The following is a 17,500-nucleotide window of genomic DNA, read 5'->3' as shown; positions in this document are numbered from 1 at the left end:
AATAAAAACGAATGTTAAAACTGAAAAATGTAAATGTTGCATTGAAGAAAATAATATATACACACACATACAGACACACACACACAAATAGACAAAGATAACTTAAAGACATAGCTTTTTTTTTTTTTTAATAATATTAAAAAAAAATAGGTAGAAAAAATACTGTTTCTCTGATTCATAGTTCCCGCTGTTCTGTGACTTTGTACCTACACTAAAATCTGGAATACCCTTAATAATTTAATTATTTAGTGTTCGCTGGTGACGCCCACAACTTCCCCGCCGTCAAAGCCATACTCAGACGACGGTGTGTACACTGTGGTGTTTGTTTACTTCTTCAAACTCTTTAAAAAGTATTAAAATAACATGTAATGTTCCCATACAACAGTTTGAGTACCCAGTGGGTATTGATTGGAAAGGGGTGAGGTGGGTGATGTTCTTGTGTTTGACGTACATGGGCCAGACGTGACCGTCAAACAGACCGGGCGGGTCTGGGATGGAAATAAAATAGCGTTGGTTCAGTACGTCGATCAAAGGTCCGTAGGTGTAAAGCACCTTTTAATTTAGCGAGAGAGCTTTTTTAAATTTTATTTAAAAACAAAAGAAAATTGGCCCCGAAATCCATCCAACAGCAATTGTAGAATCATTTTATTCCAATTTTAGAGCCAGCACCACTGATTTGACACATTTAAAATTCACACTAATGCCAATAAACAATACATTGAGGCTGAGTGAGAATCTTACTCACTGAACTTCCTAAGATGACGCGACTGCTTGACCAGTGTGGATATTCCATAATGCTGATTAGGAAGTCACTTCATGCCAATTTGAGTATCCAATCAGCCTTTTTTTTTTTTTACTGAAAATATATATAATGTATATATATATTCATATATCCTTCTTAGACATGTCCGATCACCCCATTTGTACAGTATGTACAGTATGTATGTGTGAATTAAGTGGTTCGTCATATTTTGACCACCTCAACCTCTTGTTTAGTGCAGCTTTAACGTTTCAAAATGTGAAGACGTGACTACAGAATGTCCGCTGGCGGTATGCACGTCGCTGTAACCATAGCAACTTACACACAGCAGACTTCACATAGGAACCCTCCCCCGTGGACCTTCTGTGCAGTCACTTCATCGGCCTAGTGTCAAGAACAATGATCTAAAGTGTGTGTGTGTGTGTGTGTGTGTGTGTGTGTGTGTGTGTGTGTGTGTGTGTGTGTGTGTGTGTGTGTGTGTGTGTGTGTGTGTGTGTGTGTGTGTGTGTGTGTGTGCGTGCGCAGGTGTCTGGTATCGTGGGCAGGGCTGATGTCTTGGCTTGTCTTCTGTTCCTGCTGGCGTTCCTCTCCTACATTAGGTAAGACGATGACACACACACACACACACAGGTGGTTCAGAGTCAGAAAAAGCTTTAAAAGCTTAAAAATCCCAAAAGGTTATTTGGGATTATGCCCATTTAAAACAGCACATGGCATTTTTTAAATCGTGACAGTAAATCATAACACAACATGAAACATGAAATCTTATGGGCACACTAAATTATGAGGACAAAATTATGGGGAATCATTTATTGTGATTATAAATTTGTGATTTTCATTTTGATATTATAAGGAAACATCATTTATATATGAATTGTGATTTTATGAGGACAAAACATTACATTAATGATGGTATTATGAGGACACAATTATGATATGAATTTATATCATGATGCAAAATTATGATATTATGATTATGAGACACTAAATTGTCACAATCTGAGAAAAACATTGATAAATGTCCTGCTCGTGTGTTTAACACATCTTTATTTTAATTAGATGATGATATTAAATACTAATTGAGCTGATGATGTAATTTAATGGAAACACGCATGCCTACTTAAACATGTGTCAGTGTTGGTAGAGAACTCCCTTTGATTATCATGATAATGAATTCTATTTCCCAGCTCTCTCTCTCTCTCTCTCTCTCTCTCTCTATCTCTCGTTCTCACTCTCTCCGCATTATAGGCATGACAAATGAATTGGTATTAAGTTACTGAGGATCATGGAGCACAAAACCATTAACTGTACATCACATTCATCAGCATACACATTCATTCAAATATGGACTGTTAACTAAGAGATTATAAAATAATTGTACAGGATATATAAAAAGAAAACACAAACGGGCACAACACTAATAAATCCAACTTTTTAAAATAAGTGATTATTTCCCAGGTGCCAAAATATATATAAAAGATATATATACATATATATAATAAAAAAAATAAAAAAAATAATATATATATATAAGCAAAAATATACATTGGCAAAAGATATAAGCCAAAATATTTACAGATGCAAAATATATGACCAGAAATGTTGTACATAGGCAAAGGACATAAGCAAAAAATATATGTACAAGATAGAAGCAAAAATGTATACATATGCAAAGGATATGACCATAAATGATATACATATGTAAAATATATAAGCAAAACATTTATTCACAGGCAAAAGACATGAGCAAAAAAAATCTATAGGCAAAAGATATAAGCAAAAAAAAAATACATGGGTAAAGGTTATAAGCAAAAAATCTATATACATAGATGAACATTTTAAGCAAAATACATACATAGGCAAAAGATATGACCAGAAATGACATACATGGCCTACAGAAATACTATATAATACATATACTAGAGATGTAAGCAAAAAAAAAAAGTGTCTATTCTCACCACCTCCCTCCCTCCCCAGGAGCGTGGGGGGTCCCGGGGGCTCTGCCGACGCCCTGCCCCCCACGGTGTCGGGCGGCTCCCTGGCTGCCAGCCTCCTGTTGGGCACCGCCGCCATGCTGGTGAAGGAGACGGGCGTCACTGTCTTCGGGGTGTGCGTGCTGTATGACGCCCTGGTGCTCTGCCGCAAGCCGCTCGTCCTGTAAGTCCCAAAATGAAATGAATGGGAACAGGTTGATTGGATTAGGGGCCGCAGTGCGTTCAGCGCCATCTTCACGCTGATTCAACTGAAGGTTGAGTCCAGTGCCCACCATGATGCCGCAAAGAAAACGTCCGATTCCTGAACTGGAAAAGAACAGATTCACTGCAAAAAAAAACCTCCTCTCTACCTCTTTTCTACCCTCAATTCTGCCTCTACCTCCCTGACCCTCTACATGTACTCCATCTTAGCTCTGCCTCTACTCTAGTTTTATCTCGGTTGTCTTCTTTTTGTCACTCCGGGTAACCGAAGAGTGTGAGTGTGAGTGTGAGTGTGAGTGTGAGTGTGAGTGTGTGTGTGTGTGTGTGTGTGTGTGTGTGTGTGTGCGCTCTCTTTATACTTTCTCAATGTCTTGACATTTCTTTCCTGGTTTTCTTTGCTGTTGCTGCAGCCTCCTCAAAAATAATTTGTTTGGAGAAAATGTTTTTTCTGTGTTTTGTTGTTGTTTTCCCCAAGTCAAGAAAGTGACCAAGAAAAATCAAAATTGAGTTTAAGTTTTTGGTTTCAATTGGATTTCTGGGACCTGTATTTGAGTCCACTCAGACACACTCATGGACGATCATGGATTGCCACTTTAATCAGATGGCTCCATTATACAACCTCACACAATGGGTTTATGTTAAAGCTGCTTCCTCAGAAAGCGGCTGCAATTTATTCTGTTTTATTGAGTGACTGTGTGTGTGTGTGTGTGTGTGTGTGTGTGTGTGTGTGTGTGTGTGTGTGTGTGTGTGTGTGTGTGTGTGTGTGTGTGTGTGTGTGTGTGTGTGTGTGTGTGTGTGTGTGTGTGTGTGTGATAGAGGGTTATTTCGGGACAAAACGACCCCCTCCAGGCATTTGTCACGGGGTGGGGTGGCAACGATCCAGAGCCGTGCAGGAGGTGTGTGTGCGCGTGGTTTATCTCCTCGTCGTGAGATCTTTGGTAGCCTGCACTCACACATATAGGTCTCTGCATCAGGCTGTGTGAAGACAAAGTGTGAGATTAGCGTGGGGCTGCGTTGCGGCGTCCAATACACCCCCACATGGTCCACCGGGTTCGGACGGCGGAGTTCCCCACACACACACACACACACACACACACACACACACACACACACACACACACACACACACAAACACACACACATTTTGGGTGAAATGCAGCATGCTGACTTCGACCCCACAGTTGCCATTGCACTGTGCAGTCACGTCTGCAGTGGCTGTGTGGCGGTGTTCAGGGTAGTGAGGCCGGGCACCAGCACGTGGTGTTGGAGGAAGTACTCAGAGTTTTTAATAACATTAGTACTGAGTTCTTACGCTGTACTAGCGTCGTACTAGTGATGCAATTTAATCATCTTGGGTGTTGAATTGTACCATATCATAAAACGATTTGTTGAGAGCCAAAATCAAGTCTGAAAACACACAGCGATGATGATGAATTGATCCATATTGTCAAAACTCTTCAAAACCCCTCTTCAAGACCTTGAAATTAAGTTAAAATACCAGGATCTGACACTGTTGCTTGAGAGGAATGTACGGACATAAAACACCTCCCAATGATGCAAAGGCATGCTGGGAGTCTGACGTGTGTGTGTGTGTGTGTGTGCGTGTGTGCGTGTGTGCGTGTGTGCGTGTGTGCGTGCGTGCGTGCGTGCGTCGGAATCATGTCTAATCCAGTCATTCCAGTAGGCCAGCCTTCCAAAGCCGCCTCGCTCTTTCTTCCTCTCTCGCTCTGTCTCACACACACACACACACACACACACACACAGTCATCTACTTCCTCTCTGTGGCTGCTGTGTTTGTTTGTTTCTTTGTGTGCGGCCATCGCTGTATATTGGAGCTGAACCGTTTGCACCATAGAAAATGTACCAGTGGGCAACAGGAGAGAGTGCGTAAGAAAAGAGTGTGCAGCGAGAGTTCAAAATTCAGAATTACCAACCTCAAGCGGTAGATTTGCCAAACCCTGCGCTACAGACGCATTGTTCTATTGTAAAAACATCAAGTGGTGAGTAACTCTGTCATCAGCTGTAAAGTACTGGCAGTGGTGCTTATTCTGTACCGCTCTGTTACGCACCTCACAGCTTCATTTGTGAACAAACACAATTTGTGCAATTTTGTTTCCGTCACTGACTTGGTTTTGTGTCTGCGTTTTGTCAAAATATGTATGTGCCTACTTTATTTAGGTAAAGTCGGTCACTTCAGCGTCAGGCCTGTATATTGCGTTTGAAAGGTCGCCTGCTGCACCCCCGTGTTTTTCTTGGTGCAACCTTATGAGTCTATAAATCCCGGAGCACTCTGGCAGAATAAACACCCCCGGAGAAGACGTTATGGTATTAACATTGTACTCGGAGTTGAGGTCATGGTGCGTCTGTGTCTGCAGGGATGTGTGACACACAGCGAAAAAATGAAAGGATGCCTCCCATGGACGGGTTTCTGTTTCCCTGCTGCAGAAAGGGTAGAGGGAGGCTAATAATAATAATAATAACAATAATAATAATAATAAAAACAACACTTTTCTCCAGAGTATTGGGGAGTACTATTCTCAAAAGAAAGGTTGGTTTCAATTAGATTACACTACATTTTTAAAAGTGGATGGGATGTGAGCTCAATACTGACATATCTATAGTTGATAAAGAGAGCTTGCTACCGATTGGACGGGCAGGGTAGAGATAAGGGAGTGACGGTGGAGGAAGAAAGAAAGAAAGGAGAGAGTGTGATGGAGGGAGGTGGAGACGGGGGGTAATGGAGAAAAAGAGAGATGCTGTCTCAGAGGAAGAGTGAGGGATGAAGAGCGGTAGAGAGGTGTGTGTGTGTGTGTGTGTGTGTGTGTGTGTGTGTGTGTGTGTGTGTGTGTGAGAGAGATCAGAGGTCTGAAATTTTAATTTAGTTGTAGAGAGAGAGAGAGAGAGAGAGGGAGGGGATGGAGGGAGAGAGAGAGGGAGGGGATGGAGGGAGAGAGAGAGGGAGGGGATGGAGGGAGAAAGAGAGGGAGGGGATGGAGGGAGAAAGAGGTGGAGAGATGCAGCTGACGGAGGGATGGCTGGGGAGTGGTAGAGGATTACTGGGATAGAAGCAGCGTGGCAGAAATGGAGAGAATGACTGAGGGAATGAGCAGGGAGGGAGAGAGAGAGAGAGAGGTGGAATGTTTAAGGGATGAGGCAACTTTCCAAGGGAATCCACCGGTTGGGCGAGGGCTGTCAACCGTGCACTGGTGAGAGACGGAGGGGGAGGGAGGGAGGAGGGAAGGGAGAGTGCAGTGATGCAGTCATCCCTCCATCCTTTCTTTCCGGGGGTTGGGTTGCTGATGCCGGTTTGAGCCAAAACGCAGCTCAGAGAGCAGCCGCTAATTGGAAGAAGGGGTTTGGAAAATGGATTAAAAGGAAAGCAAGTCTCTATTTTCAGTTGTTGTTGTTGTTGTTGTTGTTGCTGTCGTTGTCGTTTGGGTGTGAGTGATTTTTCCGCCTCCCTTGCTTTGGAGCCGGATTGTCATCCCCCCTCGCCACAGATGGCCACAAGCCAACGGCGCTTTAAATCCCAGCTCCAGACAAGGGGGGCGTCCCCTGGGGGTGGGGGGGGGGGGTTCCCACACGCCGCTCCGATGTGTTAACCCAGAGCAGAGCCAGGCGTGTTCCCCTGGGGCGCTGCGCACCCGCGTCCTTTGGAAAACTCTTTTGAAAGCTTGGAGTTATTCTCCTTATCCAAATCGAAGTCCAGCGTCACGAGATGTGATGGAGACTCTGGAGCGCTGGGGGGGCTAAGTCTTGGGACCCTTGTACAGATGTGTGTCTATGCGTGTGACCAATGGGGTTTCGCTGTCAAGCTGTGGCCTTATCAAGGGAAACAGGTTTGGTCAGTATCAAAATAGCAGATCAAACATCAGGTCTTTTGTTTAAAAAGAAAAATCTGTGTTAGATTCCACGACTTTCATGTTTCCATCCAAATCTAATGGGGGTTTTAAACCTGTGTTAAAAGTGTTGCAAGTGTGGCTGTACGCCTGTTGCCCGTGAGAGTGATCAACGAGCAACAGGCAAAACCCCCATCCCCACACACACACACACAGGAGAGGAGCCCTTGTCATGACATGTTGTCCCTCTGCTCCAGGCTTGTTCCACCTAGCCCGCTTGCTAAAATAAACTGGCGTGTTTCTAACCCATCGTCTCTGTATCTGTGGCGGAGGGCCCTGAAAACGCCACTCGGTTGGAGTGTGGCAGGCGGATTTGCCACAGTTTCCATTCCAAATTTTTATATTCCAAGATTCAATGCCAATAAATGGCTCTTCTTCAATAGGTATGGATGTATTATTCCAAGTTTTATTTTTTGATGACACGTTAATAGTGCCATAAAATTAATAAAACATAAGTATCATTATCTGCATTTAATTTCCAATTAATGGCCTAGTAAAATGTCGAGATCATGCCTGCCTTACTAAATACTACATAAACTACATTATTCTTCTCACCTGTGAAGTAAACGACTCTTCGCCAACTGTTACAGAACTATCAACCGGTTGTGGTTTCATCCGACAAAAAACAAAGGGAATCTTACTGTACTCTAAAGCAGCAACCCCAACATGGCTGTACAGCCCCCCCCCCCACCAGCACCTCCACCTACACGCTGGTTACTCGAAGCCTTCCAACGCTGAAAGTACTTCCTTTTGCTGCGCTGAATACAACACAAGGAGCATCAGACAATAACATACCACACCTTTTGCCCCATACTTTGTCTTTTCCAAGGCGTGTTTACAGACGCCATGTAGTTGTAGAAGCATTGTTTATTTGCACCAAGGTCCAATTGACTAATTAATTGTAATAAAGCATAACCATATATGGTTAATTACACCTAATTGCATCATCTGCAATATCTTAAATGCAATTAACCATATACTGTATGGTCATACCCAATTAGTAGATTGGACTATCTGAAATATCGTCAGTGCAATTACACATATATGGTCATGGTCAATTGGTTAATTGCACGGACCATATCTCCTCCTGTCAGTACTGCAATAAGAGAAGCTTAGTTTCTAAAGAGGATTTACTTACTGCGGGAGATTATGTTCTGTACATACAGTGTGTGTATGTAAAAAAATGTAAAAAAAAAACCAACTTTTTTTTTTTTGAGGATTCAGAATTTGATTGTTGCTTGGCTGCGAACTGTGGGGAGTTGATGACTTGGGAGGATGGTATCTGTTGCACCGATAATAGCTGGCGGAGGTGAACCGGGACAACAAAACAAAAAGCATCAAAGGTGTGTGTGTGTGTGTGTGTGTGTGTGATCTTAGATCAAACACTCGCTCTTCAGAATCCTCTCCAAATTCAAGAATGTGATGCTGACTTTGTCGGCCAATATCGTGTGTGTGTGTCCATGCATGCCGCTACTTGAATACTCTTATGAATATAATGAGTTTTTTAAGGTTGAAAACAGAGTTCACTTCCACAAGTTCCCTCGGAAAGGTCTTGACGTCTCATCGGGAGCGCTGTTGAAGTTCCTGGCCCTCCTGGACCTGTCCGTCGTTCCATACCCTTTTATTTATTTATTTGTTTATTTATTTTGGTGAAGTGTCATCAGTGTTTGAAGAGAAAGTTCAACCTTTTCTTTCTGTAGCAAACTGTTGTTTGTCCACTTGACGTCCTGAAGCTGGTTTGTGCTCGGCTGGGTTTCCTCCTTTCCCATGAATACAAATGGGATCTCATCAGTCGGTTTCTTTGATCACGTCAAATTTGGATGGACTGGATGGACTGGATGGATTGGATGGACTGGATGGACTGGATGGACTGGATGGACTGCGCCACGTTCTTCTATTAATATTGATGGCTGCTCTACCGCCCATTAAATTTTAATTCTGTCTGCGTATCTGCATGCGTGTCTACAAACGTGTGTGTGTGTGTGTGTGTGTGTGTGTGTGTGTGTGTGTGTGTGTGTGTGTGTGTGTGTGTGTGTGTGCGTGTGCGCGCGCGCGCGCGGGCATTTCCTCGGTACAATTCCAGAGATCTGTGAGACCTTGTGTTGGAGAGGGAGGGCTGGAGGTGGTGGAGGGGTGGTGTCTGTTTTCTCAGCCCTGTGAAGCGTCGGCTCCATGTCTGCCTGACTTGATTAATTAGCGACGGGGGAGAGGAGGTGTGGCCCGCTTTCAAGGTCTCACTAATTTATACCTTTTTTTATACTTTTACCTTCTCCGTTCGGTCTCAGGCTCTCCCTCCGAGAACATTCAGTCATCAGCGACTGAACACGTCTGTCTTTTGTCGCCGTCTTGCCTTTTCTATCGTAATTATATTGTGTGTGTGTGTGTGTGTGTGTGTGTGTGTGTGTGAAGGTCAACCGCCACGTATAGGCACAGACACAAACACATAAAGATAGAAATGAAGAATTGAAATGAGGTTCCTGTATTGCAAGATCAAAATAGCGAGGCTGCACTAATTCGTACAATTCATCAGTTCCGCTCTTCTGCCCGAGTCATTTAAAAGATTTGTTCGCTGGGAATGAATCGTTTGCGAGCCGTGCATCACCTTTAGCGGGCCGTGATAACAATATGCACAGTCCTCCTCGTTTTCAGTGGTGAACGGGACAGGCGGCAGCGGTGGTGTGGAAGTAGAAGCGTTCGGGAGCCCCGCTCAAGGGGCCGATGGGGCCCTCAGTCCTTCAGCGGCCATCACATCGCAGCGGAGGACCTGCCGGCCCCGAGAAAACATTAACACGCCGCACACGCCCACTGCCCGGCGGGGGGTGGGGACGCGGTGCACATGAATACACATGTATTTACATATTCAAACCCAATCGCAGTGCGTGAACACGGCGGCGTGCGTGTGCGTGTGCGTGTGCGTGTGTGTGTGTGTGTGTGTGCGTGCAAAGACTTAAGTCGATTTGTGTTGGAGTGGTGTTCCATGGAGGCCGCTGGAAGGAGCTAATGAAGTCCTGTTTTCAGCGCTGGGTTGCGGCATTAATAATTAGCTCCAGAAATAGCCTGTATACCGTCGGCATGCTTATCCATCCTGCCGGGGGTCCTGTTCTTGTCCGCTCTCTCCCACCTACAACATCTAATCAGCAGGCCTTTTAGAAGTGCTCCCCTGTAGACAGGGATGATTCCAACCGATGGTGATCCCTCATCACGAGCCTCTCTGGACTCCCGGGAATGTGATGAGGGAGCGCGTGGAGAAAATGAGCTGACACCGTGAGAAGATGTAGAGCCCCCTGGAATTAGACCTCTTCCCTTTTGCTCTTTTTTTTTTTTTTTTTTTTAACCTGCTCATTATCAAGGGGGAGGGTGAAGAGGACAGCCGGACGGGCGTGGCGTCTTTGACGGCGGCGGCGCGTAGGGACGTGCAGGAAAGGATGGCCGGGGCGCGGCCCGGGTGAATCATACACCGGGAATCAGAAGTGAACGCCTGCCGAGTGCCACGGGCCGTCGCTTTTTTCCGCCCCAACATTTGACCCTCAAAATTTGTCCCCGAGATGTGATCGGAATCAGCCATTTAGAATCGACCATCTTCAATTGGAACGTCTAGAATGTCATGGCTTTGAGGGGGGGGTCTGTTTCGGGGGGCAGTTTTGGAGCGATTACCTGGCAACCCTGACCACAACTGATCCATAGCAAACCTCAGTCCGGTGCCTGTGATGTTTATTGGTGTAGAGTGTTTGTCTTGTAGTTCTGACGTGTCATTTCAGTGAATAATACATTTAAAATAAGAGGATGCGTAGGTCAAATTGAGGATTTCGGATGGTTAAAATAAATAAATAAATAAAAATCCTCTTTTGGATATCATGTATTTTTATCTGGAGAAGATGGGGCTTTATTGCTCTGTGGAAATCCACCTCGTCGTGCTGATTGCGGAGGGTGAGGAATGGAGGTGTGATTTCAAAAACCACCTTCTCAAAGGACTATCATTCCCCCACCTCGTGAGTGTTTCACCGAAAGCGTTGCCACGGTGACGTCTCGGTCGTACCGCTGTGTTGATTTTGGGGATTCTGGCCGTGGGCTCGACTTGGCGGTATACAGACATCAGCAACGTAGCGAGAAAGATCGAAATATTCTCATTTTACTCTACATGTCTTGTTGTCTTGATGCACTTCAAATGGCTTTTTTTACGCAGGAATGATACGCTTGCAAGAATGTACAATTAATACCGCCAATATAATAACTGTGTTTCAGTTTTTTTTTTTGCTTTGTTTTATTATTTTTGGCTCAGTTAATTCCCTGGTCGTAATTGAAAGTGTTTATATAGTGTGTGTGTGTGTGTGTGTGTGTGTGTGTGTGTGTGTGTGTGTGTGTGCGCGCATTACACTGAGAAGTACACACTTTTTTTCTGATATTTGACGCATTTATTAGCCTTGAACTGTGTTAGGAGGATTTATACGTGTTGGCCTGGTGAGAGTATTTACTGCTGAGAACGCTGTAATGAGGGTAAGAAAGCCAAACGACAACTTGTGCTCTGCTGTGGAGAACTGGGAAAGTGCAAAATGTTTGTTTCTTTCTGGTTTTAACCGGACTGGTAGTTCACGTTTTGAGGTTCTGTGCCAGGAGGTCTGTATTTGTTGGACTGGGAGAGATTTCACTGGGAAATACTGTGTACATAGTACAATCAGAAGCCAAGGGAGCTAAGCATCCAAAGTGTGTGTGTGTGTGTGTGTGTGTGTGTGTGTGTGTGTGTGTGTGTGTGTGTGTGTGTGTGTGTGTGTGTGTGTGTGTGTGTGTGTGTGTGTGTGTGTGTGTGTGTGTGTGTGTGTGGTTTTTGATGCTGGTATTATGTGTGCATTTACACACGTCTGTTTGTGTGCATTTGCATGTGTAAATATGTTCAGAAGTGTGTGTGTGTGTGTGTGTGTGGTCAATTTGTCAACATGACGGCATGTGGCGCAGAGCTCCTCTCCACGGAATTTAAAACCAATAAAGCAAAGCTGTGTTGCTCCACGATGTTCCTCAGCAGAGTCTGATGGGAGAGAAGAAGATAGATCTGTTTAATATGACACTCCCCCCCCATGTGTGTGTGTGTGTGTGTCGGGTGTGTGTGTTTTACTATACTTGTGAGAACCACTCTCCAAATTGGTTATTTTTTGATTTAGAAGTGCACCCGGAAAATGGGTCCTCAATAACAAAGTGCATTTACTGGGTCCTCACTATGATACCTGTGTGTGTGTGTGTGTGTGTGTGTGTGTGTGTGTGTGTGTGTGTGTGTGCGCGCTTATTCCTTTCTCTCTGTGTGATGAATGCTTGAAGGATTCGGCAAATGAGGGGGAAACACACACTGAAGCAGTGAACACCATGGTTGTTGTGTTCTTTGACTGTTGATCACAGCCTCCTCCCATCTCTGGTCTTTTTGTATCTCTGCTTGCTGCAACTCTCAAATTTCCCCTCAGGAGATCACTGAAATTATCTCTAATCTTATATGCGCGCGCGTGCGCGCACACACACACAGATATACACACACACACACACACACACACACACACACACACACACACACACACACACACACACACACACACACACACACACACACAAGCAGATTAAATCAGTTCCTGGTTTAACGCTAAGTGTAGTTTGGGTGGAGTGTTTTCCTGAGGCAGTTTGGGAGCTTTTTATAAAGCCTCATGATAATCCCTCCCACATGTATTACGCAATACTCCTCTGACCTAATCTGGCAGGTGTGTGTGTGTGTGTGTGTGTGTGTGTGTGTGTGTGTGTGTGTGTGTGTGTGTGTGTGTGTGTGTGTGTGTGTGTGTGTGTGTGTGTGTGTGTGTGTGTGTGTGTGTGTGTGCGCACTTATTTGAACCACTCCTAACAGCCAGTGGCGATTCTAGAGTCTGTTGGGGCCCTTGACAAAAATCTCCAGGGGGCCCCTCCGACCAGCGTTGATCACCATTATGTTCTCCAGCAAATTGAAAGTTTTTATATTTGCCTTTTTAATATCTCAATCGTACTTGAAGTGTCAGTACCTCAAGCTCACTCTGCCACTTTACTTTTCAAGATTCAAGATTTTTATTTGTCACATACATATACATACTTCCATACATATATGCAGTGAAATGTAATGCAACGCACCCGGTGATAGCACACAATAAGTCCTAGGAAAAAGTACAAAAAATAAAAAGTAGAAAATTCCTTTCTATAGACCGACTAACTGACTCCTAAAACGTAATACAGTAAGTGGAATACTTATAGAATAAGATAAAAAATATATAGAATAAAATACAATAAAAAATTAATTGAAATAAAATGGAATAGGTTGAAGGAATATGGCTATGTATATACAGATATGTGCATTTAAAGTGGCATGTGAATTAAAGTGGCATGTGAATGTGAATAGTGTGAGGTAGTGTTTGGGATAATACAGCACAGTGGGATAATACAGCACAGTATACAACAGTACGGTGCAGCAATACGGCATCACGAACAACCCTGAACAGTGATACAGTATGCGGTACAGTATGCTACATACAGTACAGTAGGTAGTGGAGCCTAGTGCATGGCTCAGTTAGGACCCCTGGTGAGGTCAGCGTTGACAGTTCTGATGGCTTGAGGGAAGAAACTCCGTCGCAGTCTCTCTGTTCTTTGGCTTCTATGTGACGGAGGTGTGATGGAGGTACCCAGTCAGGTTGACCACCCCAGCATCAGGGCGTAGTACAGCGTGCGTTCACCATTCCACCGCGATTTTCAAGTTGGGTGACAGAAACGCCTCCGCTGCTACGTCCGCTGACTCCGTCTCCGCCGCAGCTTCCGGGTCCTTAAAACCCACGATGCTCGGCGTCGATCACTTCCGCTCTGGTCGGGATCCCCATCTCTGTGACATGACGGTGGGGCCCCCCCATAGGGAGGTTTCCGACTGAGATGTCATTGCAAATTGTCCGTTGGTTGTTCAAGCCGTCGCTGCGGTTGCCACATTTATGAGACACTGCTGTGGAGTCAAGTCAGCCCTCGGGGGGGCCCCCCTACCTGCCTGGAGCCCCAGGCACTAAACGCCGTCCGACTGGGTTTTTCCACGAGAGAAGAAATCCTATTTCCATTATTATTATTTATATTTTTTGGTCCTCGTTGCATAATGTTTTATTTAATTCGGTTGACTCTCCGACAACCCGTCTTGCAGGTTTGATTTTGTCGAGGGAGTTGAAGAAGCTCAGAATCGCTTTACTCCGCCAGGTACTATTACATAGGATAGGAATTTGTCATTGATCACCGTATATATATATATATATATATATATATATATATATATATATATATATATATATATATATATATATATATATTAAAAAAGGAAGAAAAAAAAGCTTAACAGTCTGAATATTCATACATACAAATCAGAATTTGTCAGATGGGTATAAACACATCCAGAATATACAAATGCGGTACTATGCACAGGATACATTGTTTTTATGGGTATATAGGGTATAAAAATAGGGTATAATAATAATAATAGTCTTTGTTGGCTATTATAATTGACGACGTGCCGCTGTAGCTGCTCATCGCAAAAAACCTCTTCAGGGCGATGAACGACCGTAAAAGGGTTTTGCGTTAACGACCGGCTGACTGTGCATGATCACTTACTCGTAGGCTGTTATGTAGCGCTCAGCATTAACTTTTTATTGATTTATTCTTCCCCCGCCCAAATGCGAACAAACAACCAAAAGGAGTGAACTTGGTCGCCGGGTTTTTTAGTGGGAGACCCGTGGAACTGGTGGAAATGCTGACGCGAGGAGGCGCCGGTGGGTGAAAGGGCAGCGAGACGAGGCCTCCTTTACACCGCGTTCAGCGACGCAAGGTCACCACCGGGGTGTGCTACACACACACACACACACACACACACACACACACACACACACACACACACACACACACACACACACACACACACACACACACAGTGTATAAGGGATTCGTGAGGAACACTAGTGCAGCCCTTCACACTGCATCACACATCATAAGAGTGTGTGTGTGTGTGTGTGTGTGTGTGTGTGTGTGTGTGTGTGCGTGTGCGTGCGTGTGCGCGCTCCCGTTGTGCTCAGTCGTAGTGATCCCTAGTTCTGTGGTTTTGTTCTGGGGGTTCTTTTTTGTTTTCCTCCTCGCCGTGCCGTTGTTTGCGTGGAAAAGCCGAGACCCTCGAAACCTCCCTTCTAAGCAGTCCCAACTCCAACTCAATTTTCTCACCGCCGTCCCCCAAACGGCCGCCTCCCACCCCACCCCACCCCGTCTTATTCAACCCGCACCGTCGCCGCGGTCACAGTTGTCATGGTGAATTAGTGTCCCGTTGTGTGCATAGCTCCTCTCCCATGATCCTTTGGGAGAAGTTGAGGCCCAGGTCTTTAAAGGCGGCAACAATACCGGTCTTCTCCTCCGCTGTGTGTGTGTGTGTGTGTGTGTGTGTGTGCGTGTGTGCGTGTGTGCGTGTGTGCGTGCGTGCGTGCGTGCGTGCGTGCGTGCGTGCGTGCGTGCGTGCGCATTTCCAGCGTGAAACCAATCTTTACTGTTGGGCTCCAGGGGCTTTTATACGCCCTCCCCGTCCCCCCGACAAGGGCGTTTGTTGCTCTCAGAGTGCATTCTGGGAGAACCCATGACTCTCTCTCTTTCTATCACCGTCTCTCTCGCTCTCTCTCTCTCTCTCTCATAGAGTTGTGTCGCAGTTCCACTTCACAGCATTTCTTTCCCCTTGTTGCCGCCGCCGCTGCTGTTGTTGTTTTTAACGGCGCTTTCCCCTCGGAAGCGCTTTGATTCAGCGGCTCTTTGCTGCCGTCCGTGTTTGGTTTCCGTTTTGTTCGGTTTGTTTCTACAAACCGCGGCGCTGGCGAGAACTGGGCTTTCATCTCGGCTGCTTTCAGGGGGCGTGACGTGCTGCCATTGAAACGCAGCGTTTTGTACCCACTCTCACCTCCGTGTGAGAACACTGCCTTTAAAAAGAACCTGTTACATAACACAGTCGTCTCTACTCTACCTACTCCACCTCTACTCTGCCTCTACTCGTCCTACCTCTACATCCCTCTATTCTGCCTGAAACTCTACTCTGCCTCGACTCTGACTTCCTCTACGTCCCTCTACTCTGCCTTGACCTCTACTCTGCCTCTACTCTACATACCTCTACTCTACCTTCCTCTACTCTGCCTCTTCTCTCTACCCTGCTTCTAGTCTATCTCTACTCGACCTCTACTCTGCCTCCACCTCCAGTCTGCCACCACTCTACCGCTTCCTCCCTCTACTCTGCCCTTTACCTCTGCCCTGCTTCTACTCTATCTCTACTCAACCTCTACTCTGCCTCCACCTCCACTCTGCCACTACTCTACCTCTTCCTCCCTCTACTCTGCCTCGACTTTTACTCTCTCTCTCTACTCTACCATATACTCTGCCTCTACCTCTACCCTACCTCTACTCTACTTCCCTCTACTCTGCCTCGACGTCTACTCTACCATGACTCCTCTCTGCCTTGATGCAAAAATCTGTCTGTCTTCGCCATCTTCCCTTCTCTCTCTCTCTCTCTCTCTATTTGTCTACCCTGTCATCTCTCTCTCTCTCTCTCTCTGACCTGGCAGAACAAAGACTTTGTCAAACACAAACAGACAGGGGAGGGAAGTATAATAAAAGTGAAAGGCAGACAAAGTAGACGAAGAGAGAGAGAGAGAGAGTCTCCCTTCGTCTGAGTCTGACTCCTCTGAGATCCTGCATCTCTTACACACACACACACACCCACACACACACACACACACACACACACACTTTGATTCTGCTGCACAGGGGAGAATCTCCCAGTGGTCAGACATTAAATATGTCTCTACCTTTCATGGCTGCTCTGTGCTCTCTTTGTTCAGGCTCTCCTCTTCCTCTCCTTCCTCCTCTTCCTCTTCTTCCTCTCCTTCTTCTTCTTCCTCTCCTTCCTCCTCTTCCTCTCCTTCCTCCTCTTCCTCTCCTTCCTCTTCTTCATTTCCTCATTCTTCAGCCGCTATCAGGTCTGATACTGTTCTCTTCTTCTTGCACCAGTGAAAAATGCTCTGCCCTCTAGACCTGAAACGCACATGTCTTCACCTGGTTGAGTTCATGTTCATGTTTTATGTTTCATGGACATTTTATTAATGAATCAGATTTATGTTCAAACGAAGCAATGCAAGAATCACATAATTCAATATCACAAACTCTACGGCTTCAAGCAGCCAAGAATGGAGGCGGAAATGCAGATTTAGTTAATTTGTTCGACAGCTGTTCCAATTATTTTTATGTCGGTAAATCTGAGTTACGGCTTCCGAAATTATAGAATCCACACTTGTTTCTCAGGTACGAGATACGAGCGAGAAGTTATAAAAAAAAACAACAAAACAAAACAGTTTGTTGTGATTTCAGAGGTTTACCATCTCTAGAATGAAGTCCTTTCTTCACGGCGTCAAATATAATATGGATATTGATTGGTTATTGGCCAAAGTTCTAAAACATTTTGTGGCCTGTCCGCCGTCAAGAGATGGTGGAGTGGTGGAGGGTGGGGTGGCGGGATGGAGGGTGGGGTGGAGGGCTGGATCAACAACATCTGTGTTTGTGTCCCAGGCATCTCTCCGGATCCGGCCTCAAAGATCTACTCCACG

At 45.2% G+C, this 17,500-nt stretch overlaps 2 protein-coding genes across 3 annotated transcripts in view; both read left to right on the top strand.

The window, feature by feature from the left end:
- ipo8 (importin 8) overlaps positions 1-5,809 on the top strand; it is a gene marked incomplete at its 3' end in the record, with an annotated part of 62,614 nt that extends 56,805 nt beyond the window's left edge. The window contains exon 26 of the transcript XR_013844702.1: positions 5,753-5,809. The remainder of the gene's footprint in view (positions 1-5,752) is intronic.
- The window catches only part of tmtc1 (transmembrane O-mannosyltransferase targeting cadherins 1), a 70,400-nt gene that overhangs the window by 20,949 nt on the left and 31,951 nt on the right, over positions 1-17,500 (top strand). For both annotated transcript variants that reach the window (XM_080022453.1, XM_080022452.1), the window contains exons 3-5: positions 1,286-1,359; positions 2,738-2,917; positions 17,463-17,500. The exon at positions 17,463-17,500 is cut by the window's right edge and continues 44 nt beyond it. In XM_080022453.1, the coding sequence (XP_079878579.1) occupies positions 1,286-1,359; positions 2,738-2,917; positions 17,463-17,500 (292 nt within the window). The remainder of the gene's footprint in view (positions 1-1,285; positions 1,360-2,737; positions 2,918-17,462) is intronic.

The sequence above is a fragment of the Zeus faber genome, assembly GCF_960531495.2.
Source record: "Zeus faber genome assembly, chromosome: 21".
In the NCBI taxonomy this organism is placed as follows: Eukaryota; Metazoa; Chordata; class Actinopteri; order Zeiformes; family Zeidae; genus Zeus; species Zeus faber.
This window is presented reverse-complemented; position numbering and strand designations above follow the sequence as displayed.